The 18,350-nt window shown below is 35.7% G+C and overlaps 1 protein-coding gene across 2 annotated transcripts in view; it reads left to right on the top strand.

Annotated features, from left to right (window-relative positions):
- The window catches only part of LOC136866742 (facilitated trehalose transporter Tret1), a 140,262-nt gene that overhangs the window by 95,775 nt on the left and 26,137 nt on the right, over positions 1 to 18,350 (top strand). Inside the window, exon 4 of one of the 2 annotated variants that reach the window (XM_067143853.2) lies at positions 7,484 to 8,761. The exons of the other annotated variant lie outside the window; for it this stretch is intronic. Within the exon in view, the coding sequence (XP_066999954.2) occupies positions 7,484 to 7,660 (177 nt within the window). The 3' untranslated portion in view covers positions 7,661 to 8,761. Of the gene's footprint in view, positions 1 to 7,483; positions 8,762 to 18,350 lie in introns of those variants that run through there. 2 annotated transcript variants of the gene reach the window in all.

The following is an 18,350-nucleotide window of genomic DNA, read 5'->3' as shown; positions in this document are numbered from 1 at the left end:
CGCCATAAGACCTATCTGTGTCGGTGCGACGTAAAGCAAATAACATTAAAAAAAACATAGGACCATGGGTTTTATTTACTTAGTGCATGCAGTTGAATACAAACAAGAAAGAGTAGTGAGTTATGTGCATATTTTTATACCAAGGTTACTCAATATCTTCAAGATAAAGATATTGCATTAAAAAGAGTCTGGTGTATATTCTGCCTAAAATATTTAATACTAGGTGAGTTGGCCATGCGGTTAAGGGTGCGCAGCTGTAAACTTGCATCTGGGAGGTAGTGGGTTCGAGCCCCACTGTCTACAGCCCTGAAGATGGTTTTCCGTGGTTTCCCATTTTCACACAAGTCAAATGCTCGGGCTGTACCTTAATGAAGGCCACGGCTGCTTCCTTCCCACTCCTAGGCCTTTCCTATCCTGTCATTGCCATAAGACCTATTTGTGTCAGTGCGACATAAAAACAGATTATAAAATAATATTTAATAATGTAGCCTAAAATCTGAAAAGGAATTCTATTTTAAGTTTTGTGCAAATGATTGAATAGAAATTACAAAAAATGTGCTCGAACAAAGCTTTGTGGTTCATTCTAAACCAACTTATCAGTAGGATTGGGCAGTGGTTGTGAATAATACCATGTTAGACATACTGAATAAAGCATGTACTCTATTCTGTCCTGTTACAACTGTCTGTTGAATACTGCACAACACGTGCAGATTGTGTTGGTGCTGAGACAGGAAAGACTGCAGACCTTCGGGTTGAGCAGTGGTTGCTTGGTAGGCCAAGTTCCCTCAGGACTGTAGTGCCATGGAATTTTTTTCTTTTGTGATGGAAAAGAGTTAATTAAGGTACAACTCTGACATTATTCTGGGGAAACAATGGGAAAGTATGGAAGACCACTTTCAGAGCTGCTGACTAGAGACCTGCATAAACTGGTTTAGTCTCAGTTCGACTTCGACTGGTCAGCTAACAAAATGCCACGGCTGTACTCATACTAGGCCAAAAAATTCATAGTGGACAGGTCTTGCCCCTGAGAATACCATCACTTTACAAAGAACATCACACAGCTGACAGAATACAGCCAATTGTAGCAGTTCAATATTGCTCGACTTCAGGATCATTTTTTACAATTTTATATATTTCTATCCTACTGATGTGAAATTAATTTTTTCTACTGAAAGAGGAATGTATGTTAAGGAGTTAACGATATGCTAGAAAAGCAGCTGGAATTGATAAGATTTTTGGGGATATACTAAAGACAATGGGTTGGGATATGGTACCATATCTGAAGTTGATTGTTGTTTGCATGAAGGAGATATACCAAATGAATGGAGAGTTGCTATAGTAGCCCCTGTGTATAAAGGAAAGGGTGATAGACATAAAGCTTAAAATTACAGGCAAGTCAGTTTGACATGCATTGCATGTAAGCTTTGGGTGAGCAATCTTTCTGATTACATTAGGTATGTTTGCAAAATTAATAACTGGTTTGATAGAAGGCAATTCAGATTTAGGAAAATTTATTCCACTGAAGCTCAACTTGTAGGATTTCACAAGATATAGCAGATATCCTGGATTCAGGAGGTAAAATGGACTGTAGCATGATTGACCTATCTAAGGCAATCAATAGGGTAGATCATGGGAGACGACTGGCAAAAATGAGTGCAATTGGACTAAACAAAAGGGTGACTGAATAGGTGGCTATATTTCTAGAAAGTAGATCTCAGAGAATTAGAGTAGGCTAAGCTTTATCTGACTCTGTAACAATTAAGAGGAGAATTCCTCAAGGCATTATTATTGGACCTTTATGTTTTCTGATATATATATATATATAAATGATATGATTAAAGAAGTGGAATCAGAGTTAAAGCTTTTTGCAGGTGACGTTATTCTGTAGAGAGTAATAAATAAGTTACAAGATTGTGAGAAACTGCAAAATGACCTTGATAATGTTGTGAAATGGACAGTAGGCAACAGTATGATGCTAAACAGTCAGGTTGTGAGTTTCACTGCATTGATGAGGTGAAAGTTCCGTTCAGGGATCATTGTAAATACCTAGGTGTTAACATAAGGAAAGATCTTCATTGAGGTAATCACATAAATGTGATTTTTAATAAAGGGTACAGATCTCTACATATGACTATGAGGGTATTTAGGGGTTGTAGTAAGGATGTAAAGGAGAGGGCATATAAGTCTCTGGTAAGACCCCAACTACTGTAGAGTATGGTTCCTATGTATTGGACCCTCACCAGGATTACTTGATTCAAGAACTGGAAAAATTCCAAAGAAAAGCACCTCTATTTGTTCTGGGTGATTTCCGACAAAAGAGTAGCATTACAAAAATGTTGCAAAGTTTGGGCTGGGAAGACTTGGGAGAAAGGAGGTGAGCTGCTCGACTAAGTGGTATGTATTACAAGTGATGAAAATCATTTTTCGTCCATATTGAAAGTTTCATAAACTGTATATAGGATAATAGCTTTTGTTTATTTCCACCTATTCAATACATTACAAGAAGTTGGCATTTACTTTAAAACATTATTCAGATGAGACATGTTTCGCCTCTCACTGTGAGGCATCTTCAGTCATTATCAAAAACCTTATTATTTTACCAGGCATCTGGTTAAAGATATTCAAAAATGTGTTTGATGATTATAAGAGAGGTAAGATTTACGTTAGTTATAAACATGTTCATGAAGTAACTAAAAATCCAATATATTGATAAAAACATATGTCGTTCTTTGTTGAATAGGACTTGTTTGATTCTACTATAGTAAGAGAAGGTGGCTTGAAGCCGTATTCGTTAATAGATGTCTAATACATAGTGGAAGGCATAAAATATCAGTTCTATGAGAATATACATTACATTCAAATGATACTAAAAACTAGTGGATTCAAAGGTAGTACATATAAAATGTTCAATGAAATAACTATAGATCTAATAAAATGATAAACACATATGTAGTTCTTTGTTAATTAGGATGTCGTAAGATTGTACGGCTTAAAGCCGTAGTCATAACAAACACCCCAAAAATTCAATAGAACTATGTGAAACTCTAAAAAAATTTAACTTAAAACCTAATCACACATTGTGCTCTTTCGACGTTATTAACATGTATTCAAACATTCCCGCTAAAAAAACTATAGAAATAATAAAAAACGATCTTTCCAAACATAGCAATTTAAGCAAAATAGAAATAGAAGACTTCTTAAAAGTACTAAACTTCGTCTTACAAAACAACTTTTTAACTTTCAACAATAAAATATACAAACAGGAAGGCCTGGCCATGGGAGACCCTTTATCCGGAATACTTGCTGAAATTTATATGGAAAACCTCGAAAACAGCAAAATAATAAATAACATCAATGGATTAAATCTCTGGCTACGCTATGCTGATGACACGCTAGTAATAATTGACAAACACCTCAACAGTAGTGAAAACATATTAACTTATTTAAATAATCTGGATAACAATATTAAATTCACTAAAGAGGACGAGAACCACAAATCAATTAATTTTCTTGACATCACAATAACAAGAACTTCCAATAAGTTTGATTTCCAAATTTACAGAAAACCCTCATTCACACCTATAACTATTAAACAAAGTTCCCTTCATCCACAATCACACAAACAGTCCTCATTTTATAGTATGGTGTACAGAGCTCTAAAAATTCCCCTTTCAGCGACCAATTTTAAAAAAGAAATAAATACAATAAAAGAAATAGCCACTTTTAATGGATATAATCCCTCTATCATAGACAAACTAATCAATAAAGTTAAATTGAAACTATCCACAAACCTCTCCCCAATAAAAAATGAAAAATCAAAGTTCGCAACCTTTACATACACCAACCCAATCATACACCAAGTAACCAACACCTTAAAAAATCAAGAGATCAAAATAGCTTTCAAAACTCAAAATTCAAACCAAAAAATGTTCTTCAACCATAATACAATAAATTCAGAAAATAATAAATACTCAGGCTCCGGTATCTATAGATTAAAATGTAATGAGTGCCTCAGCTCATTCATCGGACAAACAGGAAGAAGCTTCATAACTAGGTACACAGAACATTTCAATGCTCAGAAACATAATAAACACTCAGCAATGAGCAATCACATGAAAGAAACGGGGCACAACTTTACCACAATTGAACAGGACCTTCAAATTTTAAAAACAGTAAAAAAAGGTAGACTTATGACCGAATTCGAAAATTTATACATATTTTTGGACCAAAAATTCAATGCTAATAAGAATTTAAATGATCCAATAGACAATAGAAGCCCTTTGTATGACCAAATAGTAACATTATTCAATAATGTAAACCTTCAGGACAAAAAGTTTTTTAATATTTTCAAAACAGTATCAACAAACACCCCTACGTCAACAAATACATCATACCCCCCTCCCCCTCCCATCTAACGTAATTCCCCTCCACGCGCCATTCATAAACCAATAAATGATACACGCCCCTCCGCTTCCCCTACCATTCACAACTCCCTCCCGTTCACGAATCACAAGCCTACAACTCCGCCCCCTCCTACCCACCCCCCTCTAGCCAGACGACATACGTACAACACAAGGAGTAAAAACCGTTAGTGACCATTAGTATCCTAATAGCGCCTCACACAGCTTGTTAAATGGGCCTACAACGCCATAGGTAAGCACCAACATTTTCTCACTAACAACACTTAAACAAAACCTTCCCATGTTTTCTTTCATTTTCGTCAAAATTAACTACAGTTTTTTCTTCATTTCAGAACCATTCTATAACAACAATAATTCAACAGCTCCATCAAACTTCCATAATACTCTTCAATAGTATAAATTATTTACAATCAACGTTTTATAAAATATATTGTCATCGAAGAAGAACACAACAGCTCTCCGACCTTCACGTCAAAAAAACCATACCAACGTTGAGAATTTCCACCCATCATCATCTCTGCAACTTTCTTTTTACAAATTAGGCCAACTATAAACATCTGGTGAACTTCTTGTCAATGCAATCTTGCCGAATAAATCCAAAATAACCTACGAAATGTTGACCAATAAATATCACGGACATACGCATGCCAACGTCAAGTAACTTTTGTCAAGCAATTGGAATGTTTTTCCTTCATATTTTTTATACTAAGCTGTATATTTTGACTTATATCTTTTTACCATATATTTAGCAGTTATTTGACCTACATTTCAAACTTTGACTACGGCTTTAAGCCATCAACTGTCTTTTATAGTCACATGACGCCTTCATTTTTAAATGTACCTCTTACGAATCTACCAGTTTTTATGTATCAGTTGTTTGTATTATATATTCTCTTTGAACTGATTTCATATGCCTTCCACTATGTATTAGACATCTATTAATGACTACGGCTTTAAGCCGTACAATCTTACGACGTCCTAATTAACAAAGAACTACATATGTGTTTATCATTTTATTAGATCTATAGTTATTTCATTGAACATTTTATATGTACTACCTTTGAATCCACTAGTTTTTAGTATCATTTGAATGTAATGTATATTCTCATAGAACTGATATTTTATGCCTTCCACTATGTATTAGACATCTATTAACGAATACGGCTTCAAGCCACCTTCTCTTACTATAGTAGAATCAAACAAGTCCTATTCAACAAAGAACTACATATGTTTTTATCAATATATTGGATTTTTAGTTACTTCATGAACATGTTTATAACTAACGTAAATCTTACCTCTCTTATAATCATCAAACACATTTTTTAATATCTTTAACCAGATGCCTGGTAAAATAATAAGGTTTTTGATAATGACTGAAGATGCCTCACAGTGAGAGGCGAAACATGTCTCATCTGAATAATGTTTTAAAGTAAATGCCAACTTCTTGTAATGTATTGAATAGGTGGAAATAAACAAAAGCTATTATCCTATATACAGTTTAAGTGGTATGTTCCAAGCTGTCAGTGGAGAGATGGCATTGAATGACATTAGTAGACGAATAAGTTTGAGTGGTGTCTTTAAAAGTAGGAAAGATCACAATATGAAGATAAAGTTGGAATTCAAGAGGAAGGTGAGTTAGGGATTGGAATAACTTACCAAGGGTGATGTTCAATAAATTTCCAATTTCTTTGCAATCATTTAAGAAAAGGCTAGGAAACAATAGATAGGGAATATGCCACCTGGGCGACTGCCCTACATGCAGATCAGTAGTGATTGATTGATTGATTGATTGATTGATTGATTGATTGATTGATTGATTGATTGATTGATTGATTGATTGATTGATTGATTGATTGATTGATTGATTGATTGATTGATTGATTGATATGGTTCATAAAGTTTTAAAAATGTGGTGGCAAATGTTTCTTTTACAAGGGAACAAACAGTGTTTCAAACAGGACTACTTCATTAATTTAGAAGTTGACGAATACAGTGAAGTTGTATCTGAATAGGTTATAACCCTAGATTACAAACCAGAAAGCTCAGGGACAAGGTAAACACTACAGGAAATTGTGGGGTATTAACTACTGAAGAAGTCTCTTACTACAGGATTAGGCACTGGCGTCGTCAGCTATTAACTATTGGTGGGGGGGATAAAGCATGACCGTGCATGCACACATACCGTGCTAACAACATCCCTGGGCCTAGGAACTGGATACTTTCTTCTAACAGCTTATTTAAATTTATTTATTTTTAATGGTGGCAAATATATGAACTTAGAACTGAAGCAAGTTTTTTTGGTAAGGGGATATTCCAATTGGTGGACCATTCCACTCATCTTCATATGATATAACATACAAATTTATGCAACTAGGGACTCTGCATGCATGATATCAGAACAGGCTTACATATTAGAAGTCAAAAAGTGTAATGCACGTTTACCTTTTTGTTAGGGGTTTCACTGCCAAATGAAGACATCAGGTATGATCAATGTCTCATGGTTAATCCCTACCATCTAGTAATATGGAGGAGAGTGGTAGCTGAGTGAGGCAGCAGTGGTTTGAATTACAGGCAATGTATGTTGTAAAATCATAGGGTATAAACTTCATGGTTTTGATCTGTATTGAATTGTGATCAAAATAATAATTAAACTTACAATTTAATGGTCCACCTTTTCAATACTGTATTATGCAATGTTTACATTACATGTTTAAACTTGGAACTAGTTTCGGCCTTTGCTGGCCATCATCTGCCATAATATAAAACTGTACAGATCCTTTTAATAACTTTTAACGTCATTTGTGTTTGTGCATATGTTTTAGTCATTAGATGTATTTGTACAGTTTTATATTATGGATGATGATGGCCAGACATGGCCAAAACTAGTTCCAAGTTTAAAAAATGTAATGTTAACATCGTATAGTACTGAAAAGGTGGACCATTAAAACATAAGTTTAATTATTATTGTGTATGTTGTAAAACGGTTATGTAAAACTTCAAACTTGCTTTGCTTGCTTGCAGTGTACAGTACACCCTAAAGCTCATATCTTTATTAATTGCAGGTGATTGGTGATACATTTGGAATGCACTTTGTGTTCTTCTCATTTGCTGCCTTTTGCGTCATTGGGACATTGTTTGTCACCCTAGCTGTGCCAGAAACAAAGGGAAAGTCATTGCTAGAGATCAACCAGTACTTGCAGCCCAAGAAAAAGACAGCACTTAATATTATCAAGAGCTAGGAATTCGTTAATACCTTCTGAAGACGTTCACTTTCCACCGTTCCCTTCCATTCTATTAGCAACGTACACTACTGCAGAGATGCTGTCATATAATGCGGATAGAACTATTACAACAAAGTGACTACAAAGAGAAGACTGACACATGCTATTTAATGGAATAACCTTGATGTTGAACAATCTGTTCTACACTAAGATACGGCACCCTCAGTACCAGGACACGGCTTACAAGGGCTGCACTCGGCTAGAAATAGCCACACAAAATTAAAACTGTAAGACAGCCATATTAATTAATTTACCCAATAACACTGAGGACGTTCTCATATATAGCAAGAAAGACTTACTATGCCAAAGATCAGGACCGGCTGGACTGGACATGGGGGTGGAGCTTTGCCACCACTCAGAGTGGCAGGTTTTCAGGGCAAAATCATAAAATATGAACAAATAGAGTGAAACATTTCCTAAAAGACACTTCTGAATAGTGGACTCTTCTAGATAATGGATATTTTTAATTCACCAGCAGAATGGAAAAGTTCCTTCTCAATAATGGATGTAGAACAACAAAATAAGTGGTTATTTAATAAACTAATCTCTGTAATGTGCATGGTTCAAGAGGTGATTAATATGAAAATGAAAATGATAAATCTGAACTTGGTGAACTTTTAAAACAATTTGTTGAAGGTGCAGCAAACTTTGAGTTTACGTGCACAGAGTCATCCATGGATGTTGAGTGTAACTGCCAATACTACACCATCAGACATGGATGACGATGGCAATGAAGCAGTGGAAGCAAGAGGAGCTCATCAAGTGTGTCACGTAAATATGCTGTTAAAAAAGTGAGAGGTGAAAAATTACTCTATCCATAGTGGAGATGCAGAGGAACTTAAAAATTATTTCAGAAGTAGAAATGCATCTGGAAAATAAGTTTTAAGGTACCTCCACAACATAAACTCCCATATCAGAAAAGAAGAAAATACCAACGTGTTGTCATTTCATTTTGATCTAGGAGAAGTTTCACAGTACTGTATATCTGCACTCTCTTAATGTACCCTACTCTGTTTGCAATTGTAATTACTGTACAAGGTCTACTATTAAACATTTTATTGATGGAATATTGTTAATTTTTGGACTACAGCTGTGAATGTTCATATGGAAAATATGTCCTCAAATCTGTTTTCTGTTTTGAATAGCAGACACTTCTTAATAACAGGCATTTAACAATTCCCCAAAAGGTATCTACTATTGAGAAGTTTCACTAATACTACTTCTACTAAATTGTGTTCATTCCTTCCCTGAAGGGGGAGGCGGGCCTCTTAGACGGTGGCACTGTCTCTCAGGCCAGGAGATTTATGGTGATGATGGAGATATGTGGACAGTGTGTGAGGGGCGTGATTGCAGTGGCATATAATAGGAACTGTTCCAGCATCCACCTTAAATGCAGGAGAATGAAGAACCATGGAAAACCATTCTCAGGACAGCCACCTCCATCTTCCAAATGCAAAAGTTCAGAGGCAAAGTAAAGCCATGGCCACCCGCCCTCTGCTCGGCTGGTTGATTGGAGTTGAGAGAAGTTTCACTGTTCGTGGTTTACTATACTTACTTACTTACTTACTTACTTACTTACTTACTTACTTACTTACTTACTGGTCGGCGCTACAGTCCATGTAGGTCCTTGGCCTCCTTTATCACCTCAGTTTTTCTTCTCCAATGTTTAACTCCTAACTTTATAAGGTCATCCTCAACATCATCAATCCATCTTTTCCTGGGTCTTCCTCTCCTCCTCCTTCCATCAAGTTTTCCTATAAACACCTTTTTAATGGTGCAGATTTCTGCCATTCTCTGAACATGACCGGTCCACCTAATTCTTCCCTACTTAATTTTAGTAACAATATCTGGCTTGCAAAACAGTCCTTGCAGCTCTACATTTGTCCTCATTCTCCACCCATCCTGATCTCTTACTGCACCGAATATCTTTCTCAATATCTTCCTTTCCCAATGTAACAGCCACTGTTCTTCTCTGGAGGTCATCACCCAGCATTCTGATCCATACATAACTATTGGTCTTAGTACTGTTGTGTATATTTTAATTTTTGTATTCCTGCTGACATTCCTGGATTTAAACATATTTTGCAAGGTGTAAAAGCATCGGTTTCCACTTGTTATCCTCTCCTGTATTTTCACAAAGGTTTTATTGTCCTCTGTTATTATAGAGCCTAGATATTTGAAAGATGTGACTCTTTGATATTCCTTCCCATTTAATCTTACTGTGGTCCTTCCTCTTACTCCCTCTGTATCTTCCATCTTCATATATTTTGTTTTGTTTATATTCACTTCTAGTTCTAGGTCCCATGCTTTCTCTTCTAATACTGAGTAGCTCTCTTCAAGATCTCTTTCATTTCTTGCAATTATTTCTACATCTTCACCATATGCTATCACTTGTACTAATCTGTTCAAAATAGTTCCCCCTGGGTTGATGGGCAATTGACGGATTACTTTTTCCAATGCTAGGTTAAAAAGCACTGTGGAAAGTACATCTCCCTGTCTTAGTCCTCTCTCCACTAAAAACTCCTCTGACAGATCTTGCTCCACTCTCACCTTGCATACTGTTGTTTTCAAGGTCATTTCTGTTAATCTAATCAATTTCCTCGGGATTCCAAATTCTTTCATAATCTTGTAAATTTTACCCCTATCTAGACTGTCATATGCTTGTTTAAAATCAACATACAGCTGATGTAACTGTTTGTCATATTCATAAAACTTCTCTAGCACTTGTCGTAATATAAATATCTGATCCAGAGTAGAGTGATGTTTTCTAAAACCTGCTTGGTAATCCCCTAATATTCCTTCCATCCATAATTCCAATCTTAAGGCTAGTACCTCACCAAAAACTGTGTACGTTCCATCCAGCAAGGTGATCCCTCGATAATTTCCACATACTGCCTTATCTCCCTTTTTATGTACGGTACTGGGTAAATTATACCCAATGTCCAATCCTTGGGTATTTCCTCCTTTGTCCAAACCTCCTTAATCAATTCATAAACAGCCTTTTCTATTTCCTCTCCCCCATATCTCAACAGCTCTGACTCCATTCCATCTTCAACTGGGGCTCTATTATTCTTTAATGCATTAATTGCAGCTTTAACCTCTCCTAAGTCTGGCTGTTTTACTGATTCCTCTTCCAATTCTCTTTCTTTCCCATCAACATTTATATTTTCCCCCTCTCTATCATCTTCATTACTTCCATTGAGTAACTCGTAAAAATACTCCTGCCATCTTCCAAGCACTTTGCTTTTATCAACCAGAAGGTTTCCATCTTTATCCTTGAAGAAAACAGCTCTTGGTTGAAATCCTCTCTTAAGGTCTTTTGTTCTTTCATAGAACTTTCGTACCTCGTTTCTATCCTTCATTTCATCCAGTTCTTCGATTCTCTTTTTTTTTCAAAAGCTCTTTTCTTATATCTGCATATCTTATATGCTCTTCTTCATTTCTCTCTATACTCTTCTACTGTTTGTCTAGTTCTCCTTTGAAGCATTCTGTTCCTAGCATCATTCCTCTCTTGGATTAATGTTGAACATTCCTCAAACCATTCTTCTCTCTTTCCCAATTTCTTCTTTCCCAGGGTACTATCTGCAACTTCACTGATAGTTGTTTTCAGTATCTCCCATTTATCTTCCACTTCTGCTTTCTCCCATAATTCCCTTTTTATTTCAAAAGATTCAGCCATTATCTTTTTGTATTTCTCTTGCAATTCCTCATTTTTTAGACCTTCAATATTGTGCTTTGCCTTTCTTCTTACTTTTTCCGTTCTTGTCTGTACTTGACTCTAACAAGATAGTGGTCTGTATCTGCATCAGCACCTCTGCAGCTTCTAACATCCATAATATCTGATGCATGTCGCCTGTCTATGATAACATGGTCTATTTGATTTCTTGTCACACCTTCTGGTGAAATCCAGGTCTCCTTGCGAATGTTTTTACTAGGATGCCAAGTACTTTTAATTATCATCTGCTTTCCACTCACAAAGTCAATCAGTCTCAATCCATTATCATTACTTACTTCATGCAGGCTTTCTTTCCCTACTAAGTGTTTGTATACCTCTTCTCTTCCAATTTTTGCATTTAAATTTTCAAGGTTAATTTTCACATTGTGTCTTTGAACTTTATTAATTTCTTCCTCCAATTTAGTATAAAATGCATTTTTCTTCTCATCTTCTGCCTCCTCAGTAGGGGCGTACACACAAAACACAGTTACGTTGAAGAATTTTTCCTTAATTCTTACAGAGCACATCCTATCATTGATTGGAGTAAAGTTGATCACACTTTCCTTTAGCGACTTATGTATGAGGAATCCTGTGCCATTACTGCCTGCTTCTTCTCCACTGTACATCAAGATATGTTGTCCAGACATCATCATCCCTTGCCCTTTCCATCTTAGTTCCTGTAGAGCTGCTATTTTCACTCCATACTTATCCATTTAATTCCTTAATTCTTTCAACTTGCCAGGTCTCTTCAATGTCTTAACATTCCACATTGCTAATATCGTGGTTTACAATGGGTGATTTAAACTTGATAATGGCAGTTTTGCATCAATGAAGACTACAACATAGCTAGACCTTAGTTTTGGGAGATGGGGGTCCTAACCTTTACTTAGGTTAACTAAACAACTAACACGGGAGATTTAAAAAAAATTATTCTCTTCAGAGCAAATATATAATTAAAATCAATTGCAGAACTAGTCCTAAATATTGACTGTTTTGTTCTAGCCTCTTCATCACACATAGTTATTATATTTGCAGTTCTATTGTGAGCCTCACTATGGAAAACATTACCGCGCCTCCTTTTACTTCACTGATATATTGTAGTCATCTCGTCCACTGAAAATCCTTGAACATGCATGCACAAACATGGTGTCCCGATGTAATCAAAGCATTGAGTTTCCCCATCTCCTCGCTTACCACGTTGCTGCATGTAGACAGCCAGCTAAAAGACTTTGTTGTGATTGAAATGGGCACAGTGGCAGATGTATTGAAGCGCAGTAACCCACTGTGATAATTACTGTACAGTATCAAGAGGTAAAGGAGGATTTTAACTGAAAAAGTATTGGATACTACTTTGGAATATTTTTTAGCATGTCAAATGCAAATGTAAAAGATCCACATCATATATTCAGATAAAATTATTACCTTACAGCAAGTACCAGTACATGTTTTGACCAATTATTAGACATTTTCAGCTGATGCCAGCAGTATTAAACCATTAACACTAAATATTAAAAGAACAATGGAATAAAATCTATGGGAAACTAGTATGACTCATTGAAATCTAAAGCAAAACATCAAATTGAAATATAAAAATCATCTATCAAGTCATGAAATCACACATTCTATCTGGCAAGCTGATCACTAAAGTCTTAAAAGTGTTATTTGTATTGAAACACAAGATCTTGATGTGGTAACATCCAAATTATGTGTCGCATATAACAAAGTGCATAAAAATGTTTAAAATTAGGATATACATCTTCCTTTGGCATCGATTAATCTTATTTAATGTTGCGGTGAACTTCAACAGAGAACCATTGAGCCTTTTGAGGTCTTGCTATTCCCAACTGTATATAAAAGATAAATCATGTGAGGTCTAAAAACAAGGAAAAATCCAAATTAAATTAAAGATCAAAGAGAAAGAACCTAACAAGATTTTGGAAGTTAGGTGGCAACTTACTCTCTGCTGGCCCTGTTGGAACTTCTCAGACTGGTCTGCAGCCTTGTTATAATGCTACTGGTTCTCTGTATCTTAAGTGAGCGTTCCAACTGGGAGGTGACTTTGTCAGCCGCTGGTGGCGGGGGTAGAGAGGGAGGGACTAAAGTGTGCAGTACTAATGCAAGACAAGATGAAGTGGGGAGCGGTTTGTTGTTTTTTAATTCCCCATAGGGTTGAATCTTTGGTGTAGATGAATAAAAATGTTCTCGAAAATATGCCTTTGCTTCCACTACGTAAAATATTAAGGTATTTTTCTAAAGATAAAAAGGAATTATTGAAATCCATCACATGCAATCTCACGGCCAAGAATTTGTTATATTTTTTAGCATATAAATGCTCCTGATATCTGATAATAAAGCTTCCCCGGTTTGACCGACGTAGCTTGCTTCACATTGTGGGCATTTCAGTTCGTATACTCCCGGCTTTGAGACTTTGCTAATGTCATTAACTGAACTTTAGTTATAGAAAATTAGAGAATTAGTGTTTTTGGCCTTAAAGGCAATTGTGAAATTTCTTCTTTTGAACAAATTGGAGACTTGATAAATTTTATCATTATTATCTATATATATAAAGTAGCTTGTCCTGACTGACTGACTGACTGACTGACTGACTGATTCATCATCGCCGAGCCAAAACTACTGGACATAAAGAAATGAAATTTTGAGGATATATTCATATTAAGATGTAAGTGCTCGCTAAGAGAGGATTTTTGGATATTCCGTCGCTAAGGGGGTGAAAAGGGGGGTGAAATTTTAAAATGAGTGTGTCTATATCTCAAAACTTTAAAAGTTTACAGATGTGAAAATTGGTATTTAGAATCTTCTTTAAAAATGAGGAAACACATATTTTTTTGTTTTCAGACAATCCCAATAAGAGGGGTGAAAAAGGGTGAAAAAGGGGTTGAATGCCTTTAATCAGGATACCGCTTCTTATATCTCAGAAACTGAAGATATTACAGACCTCAAAATTGGTACTTTTGATCGCTGTCAAAAATAAAGAAACACATTTTTTTTTTTGGAAAATCCAATTAATGCGAGGGTGAAAGGGGGGGGTGAATTTTTAAAATGAGTGCATCTATATCTCAAAAGTTTTTAGAGATGTAAAAATTGGTATTTAGAATCTTCATTAAAAATAAAGGAACACTTATTTTTTTGTTTTCGGAAAATCCTAATAGGAGGGGTGAAAAGGGGTGAAAAATGGGTTGAATGCCTTTAATGGCGATACTTATATCTCAGAAACTGAAAATATTACAGACCTGAAAATTGGTGTTTGGGATCTCCTTTAAAAATAAAGAAACACGTATTCTTTTGTTTTTGGAAAATCCAATTAATGGGGGGGTGTGAAAAGAGGGTGAATTTTGAAAATGAGTGTATCTACAGCTCAAAACTTTTAAAGTTTATAGATGTAAAAATTAGTATTTAGAATCTCCTTTAAAAATAAAGAAACACATATTGTTTTGTTTTCGGAAAATCCCAATAGGAAGGGTGGAAAAGGGTAAAAAAGCGGTTGAATGCCTTTAATGAGGCTACTTATATTTCAGAACCTGAAGATATTACAGACCTAAAAATTGGTATTTGGGATCCACTTTAAAAATAAAGAAAGAGGTATTTTTTCGTTTTTGGAAAATCCAAATAATGGGGGGTGAAAAGGGGGGTGAATTTTAAAATGAGTGTGTCTACATCTTAAAACTTTAAAGGTTTACAGATGTCAGAATTGGTATTTAGAATCTCCTTTAAAAATAAATAAACGTGTATTTTTTTGTTTTCGGAAAATTCTAATAGGAGGGGGTGAAAAGGGGTTGAATGCCTTTAATGAGGATACTTATATCTCAGAAACTGAAGATATTACAGACCTGAGAAAAGGTATTTGGGATCTCTTTTAAGAATAAAGAAACATGTACTTTTTGTTTTTGGAAAATCCAAATAGTGGAGGGTTGAAAGGGGGTGAATTTTTAAAATGAATGTATCTATATCTCAAAACTTTCAAAGTTTACAGATGTAAAAATTGGTACTTAGAATCTACTTTCAAAATAAATAAAGAAAGACGTATTTTTTTTTGTTTTCGTAAAATCCCAATAGGAGGGGTGAAAAGGGGTGAAAAATAGTTTAATGCCTTTATTAAGGATCCTTATTTCTCAGAAACTGAAGATGTTTCAGATCTGAAAATCGGTATTTGGGACCTCCTTTATAAATAAAGAAACATGTATTTTTTGTTTTCAGAAAATCCAAATAGGCGGGGAGGTGAAAGGGGGGTGTATTTTAAAAATGAGGTGTATCTATATCTCAAAACTTCGAAAGTTTTCAGATGTAAAAATTGATATTTAGAATCTCCTTTAAAAATAAAGGAACAAGTATTTTTTTGTTTTCGGAAAATCCCAATAGGAGGGGGTGAAAAGTGTGAATAAGGGGTTGAATGTCTTTAATGAGGATACTTATATCTCAGAAACTGAAGATATTATAGACCAGACAGTTAGTATATGGAATCTCCTTTAAAAATACAGAAACATTAATTTTTTGTTTTTGGAAAATCTAATTAATGGGGGTTAAACAGGAGTGACAAATTGGGGTGAATTTTTAGAAATACTATATCTACAGTATATCTCAGAAACGTAAAATGTTGCAGACGTAAAAACTGGTATTTGGAATCTCCTGTTAAAGTAAAGAAACAGGTATTCTAGGAAAATCCAATGAAGGTTGGGGGGGGGGGGGGTGAAAAATTGAAAAATTTATTTAATTAATTGTATGAGGATACTTACATCTAATAAAAACTAAAATTGTTACAGACGTGAAAATTGGTATTTAGATCTTCTTTAAAAATAAAACGACGCTTTTTTGGAGGGGGGCGGAGAATCATTTTTGGGGGCGAGTGTGAAAAGGAGTTGAATTCGTTTCACGGGGACACATATCTCAAAAACTGAAGATAATCGGCATTTAGAAGATCCTTTAATATTAAAGAAACAAGTACTTTTTGCCGGAAAATTCACTTAAGGGGGGCGGGGAGTGTGAAAGTAAGTGAAAAAAGTGAATTTTTTTGGGGGAATACTTATATCTCAAAACTGAAGGTAACACACGTGAACATTGGTATTTGAACTCTCCTTTAAACATAAAGGAACACGTTTTCTTTTTTTGGGGGGGGGAGGTAAATCAACTTAACTGTGGTGGGGTGAAAACGGAGGTGAGGCCAATTGATTTTGCTGTTCCTAATGTACTTATAAGGAGCCTCCGTGGCTCAGGCGGCAGCACGCTTGCTTCCCACCGCTGGGTTTCGTGGTTCAAATCCCGGTCACTCCATGTGAGATTTGTGCTGGACAAAGCGGAGGCGGGACAGGTTTTTCTCCGGGTACTCCGGTTTTCCCCGTTATCATACATTCCAGCAACACTCTCCAATATCATTTCATTTCATTTGTCATTCATTTAATCATTGCCCCAGTGGAGTGCGACAGACTTCGGCAGGGCTAATTCATTCCATTCTTGACCTGGTTGAATGACTGGAAACAGGCTGTGGATTTTCGATGTACTTATTCTGATCACAGTCCGATAATTTTTTAATCTCTCCTGAGTTCGTTTTCAAGAGCCATCTTTTCCTTTGGAGAACCTTCTTAGATTACAGTAGATTCTTCTGGCATATAAACAAAAATTTAAACATATTTGAAATAAACTATAGATATATGATTGACCGTGGAATTGTTCACCTCTGTAATAAGGTCAATAATGCACGGAAATATGTCATTCGTATCGCCAGAAGTCCTGCGCACTTGCCTGCGGGCGACAATGGTGCTGGTCATACTGTCCTTCAATGACAACGACAGCAGATGTAATTTACCGCCAAGTAGAGGTTCAGTACCGCCAAGGCACCCAAGACGACACCACGCCGGATCTCCTCAAGGATTTGATCCACATTAAAAATGCTTAGGCTATAGGAAAAGATGGCAAAGATTTAGGGACCCAACTGACCGGGTGGAATACCTGGACCTATCCCGGGGAGTACGAAATCGATTGCTGGAGAAAAGATTGAAAAATGGGAGGAATGTTGCCGTAATCTCTCAGAAAACGAGTCAGATCGCAAATTTTGGCGGAATCTCTCAGAAAACGAGTCAGATCGCGAATATCGGTGGGTTATATATAAAACGATAAGCATTCAATTATAAATTTCAGTATAATACCGTAGCGAAGCACTGGTATCTTGCTAGTATGTACATAAAAGTGATTACTTTTAAATTTTTATTTTCATTCCTTGAAGTCCTCGTGAGCATACTGGGGATCTTCCTTTTCATTTTATTCACATTTTTATCTACCATGTCTCTTTTAAATCTGTTGAAAGGCAATTGCATAAATAGTATTGATCTCCTTCTTAAAATTGTTTTGGGAAAGAGGAATGTTAAAAGCTCTATGTACCATACTGAAAAATATGCTGCTTTTTTATGTGCTTGTAGGTGAAGAGAATCTTGTCTAATAGAGCTGGAGGTCTGTGAAGGTTTCCTGTAGATGTTAAGAGAGAGGTGTGTAATGTTCCTTGTAATAGCTAATCAAGGTAATTAAGAGATTTGTTTATTTCAGTTTCAACAGTGAATTTAACATGACGGTCTATAGAGTTGAATTAGTCCAAAATTGTCGAACCGTTAGCTATTTGTTGGTTGATTATAATGAAAACGTCATCCATATATCTCATCCAGACAGGGATACCTCGTATATTATTAATGATTTTTGTATTTTCAAGGTTGTCAATGTAGATGTCCGCTAAGACTCCAGAAGCAGGAGATCCTGTTGGAAGGCCCTTCTGTTGGTAAATTGTGTTGTTGAATATGAAATATTTGTTTTGTAGATCAAAATCCAAAATAGAAATAAACTCATCTATTTCTTGGTTACTGAGGAAACTATAACTAATTAAATTATTGTTTATTATTGCAACCGTCTGCCAGCCCCGTGGTGTAGGGGTAG

The sequence above is a fragment of the Anabrus simplex genome, chromosome 1 (genome assembly GCF_040414725.1).
Source record: "Anabrus simplex isolate iqAnaSimp1 chromosome 1, ASM4041472v1, whole genome shotgun sequence".
Taxonomy (NCBI): Eukaryota; Metazoa; Arthropoda; class Insecta; order Orthoptera; family Tettigoniidae; genus Anabrus; species Anabrus simplex.
This window is presented reverse-complemented; position numbering and strand designations above follow the sequence as displayed.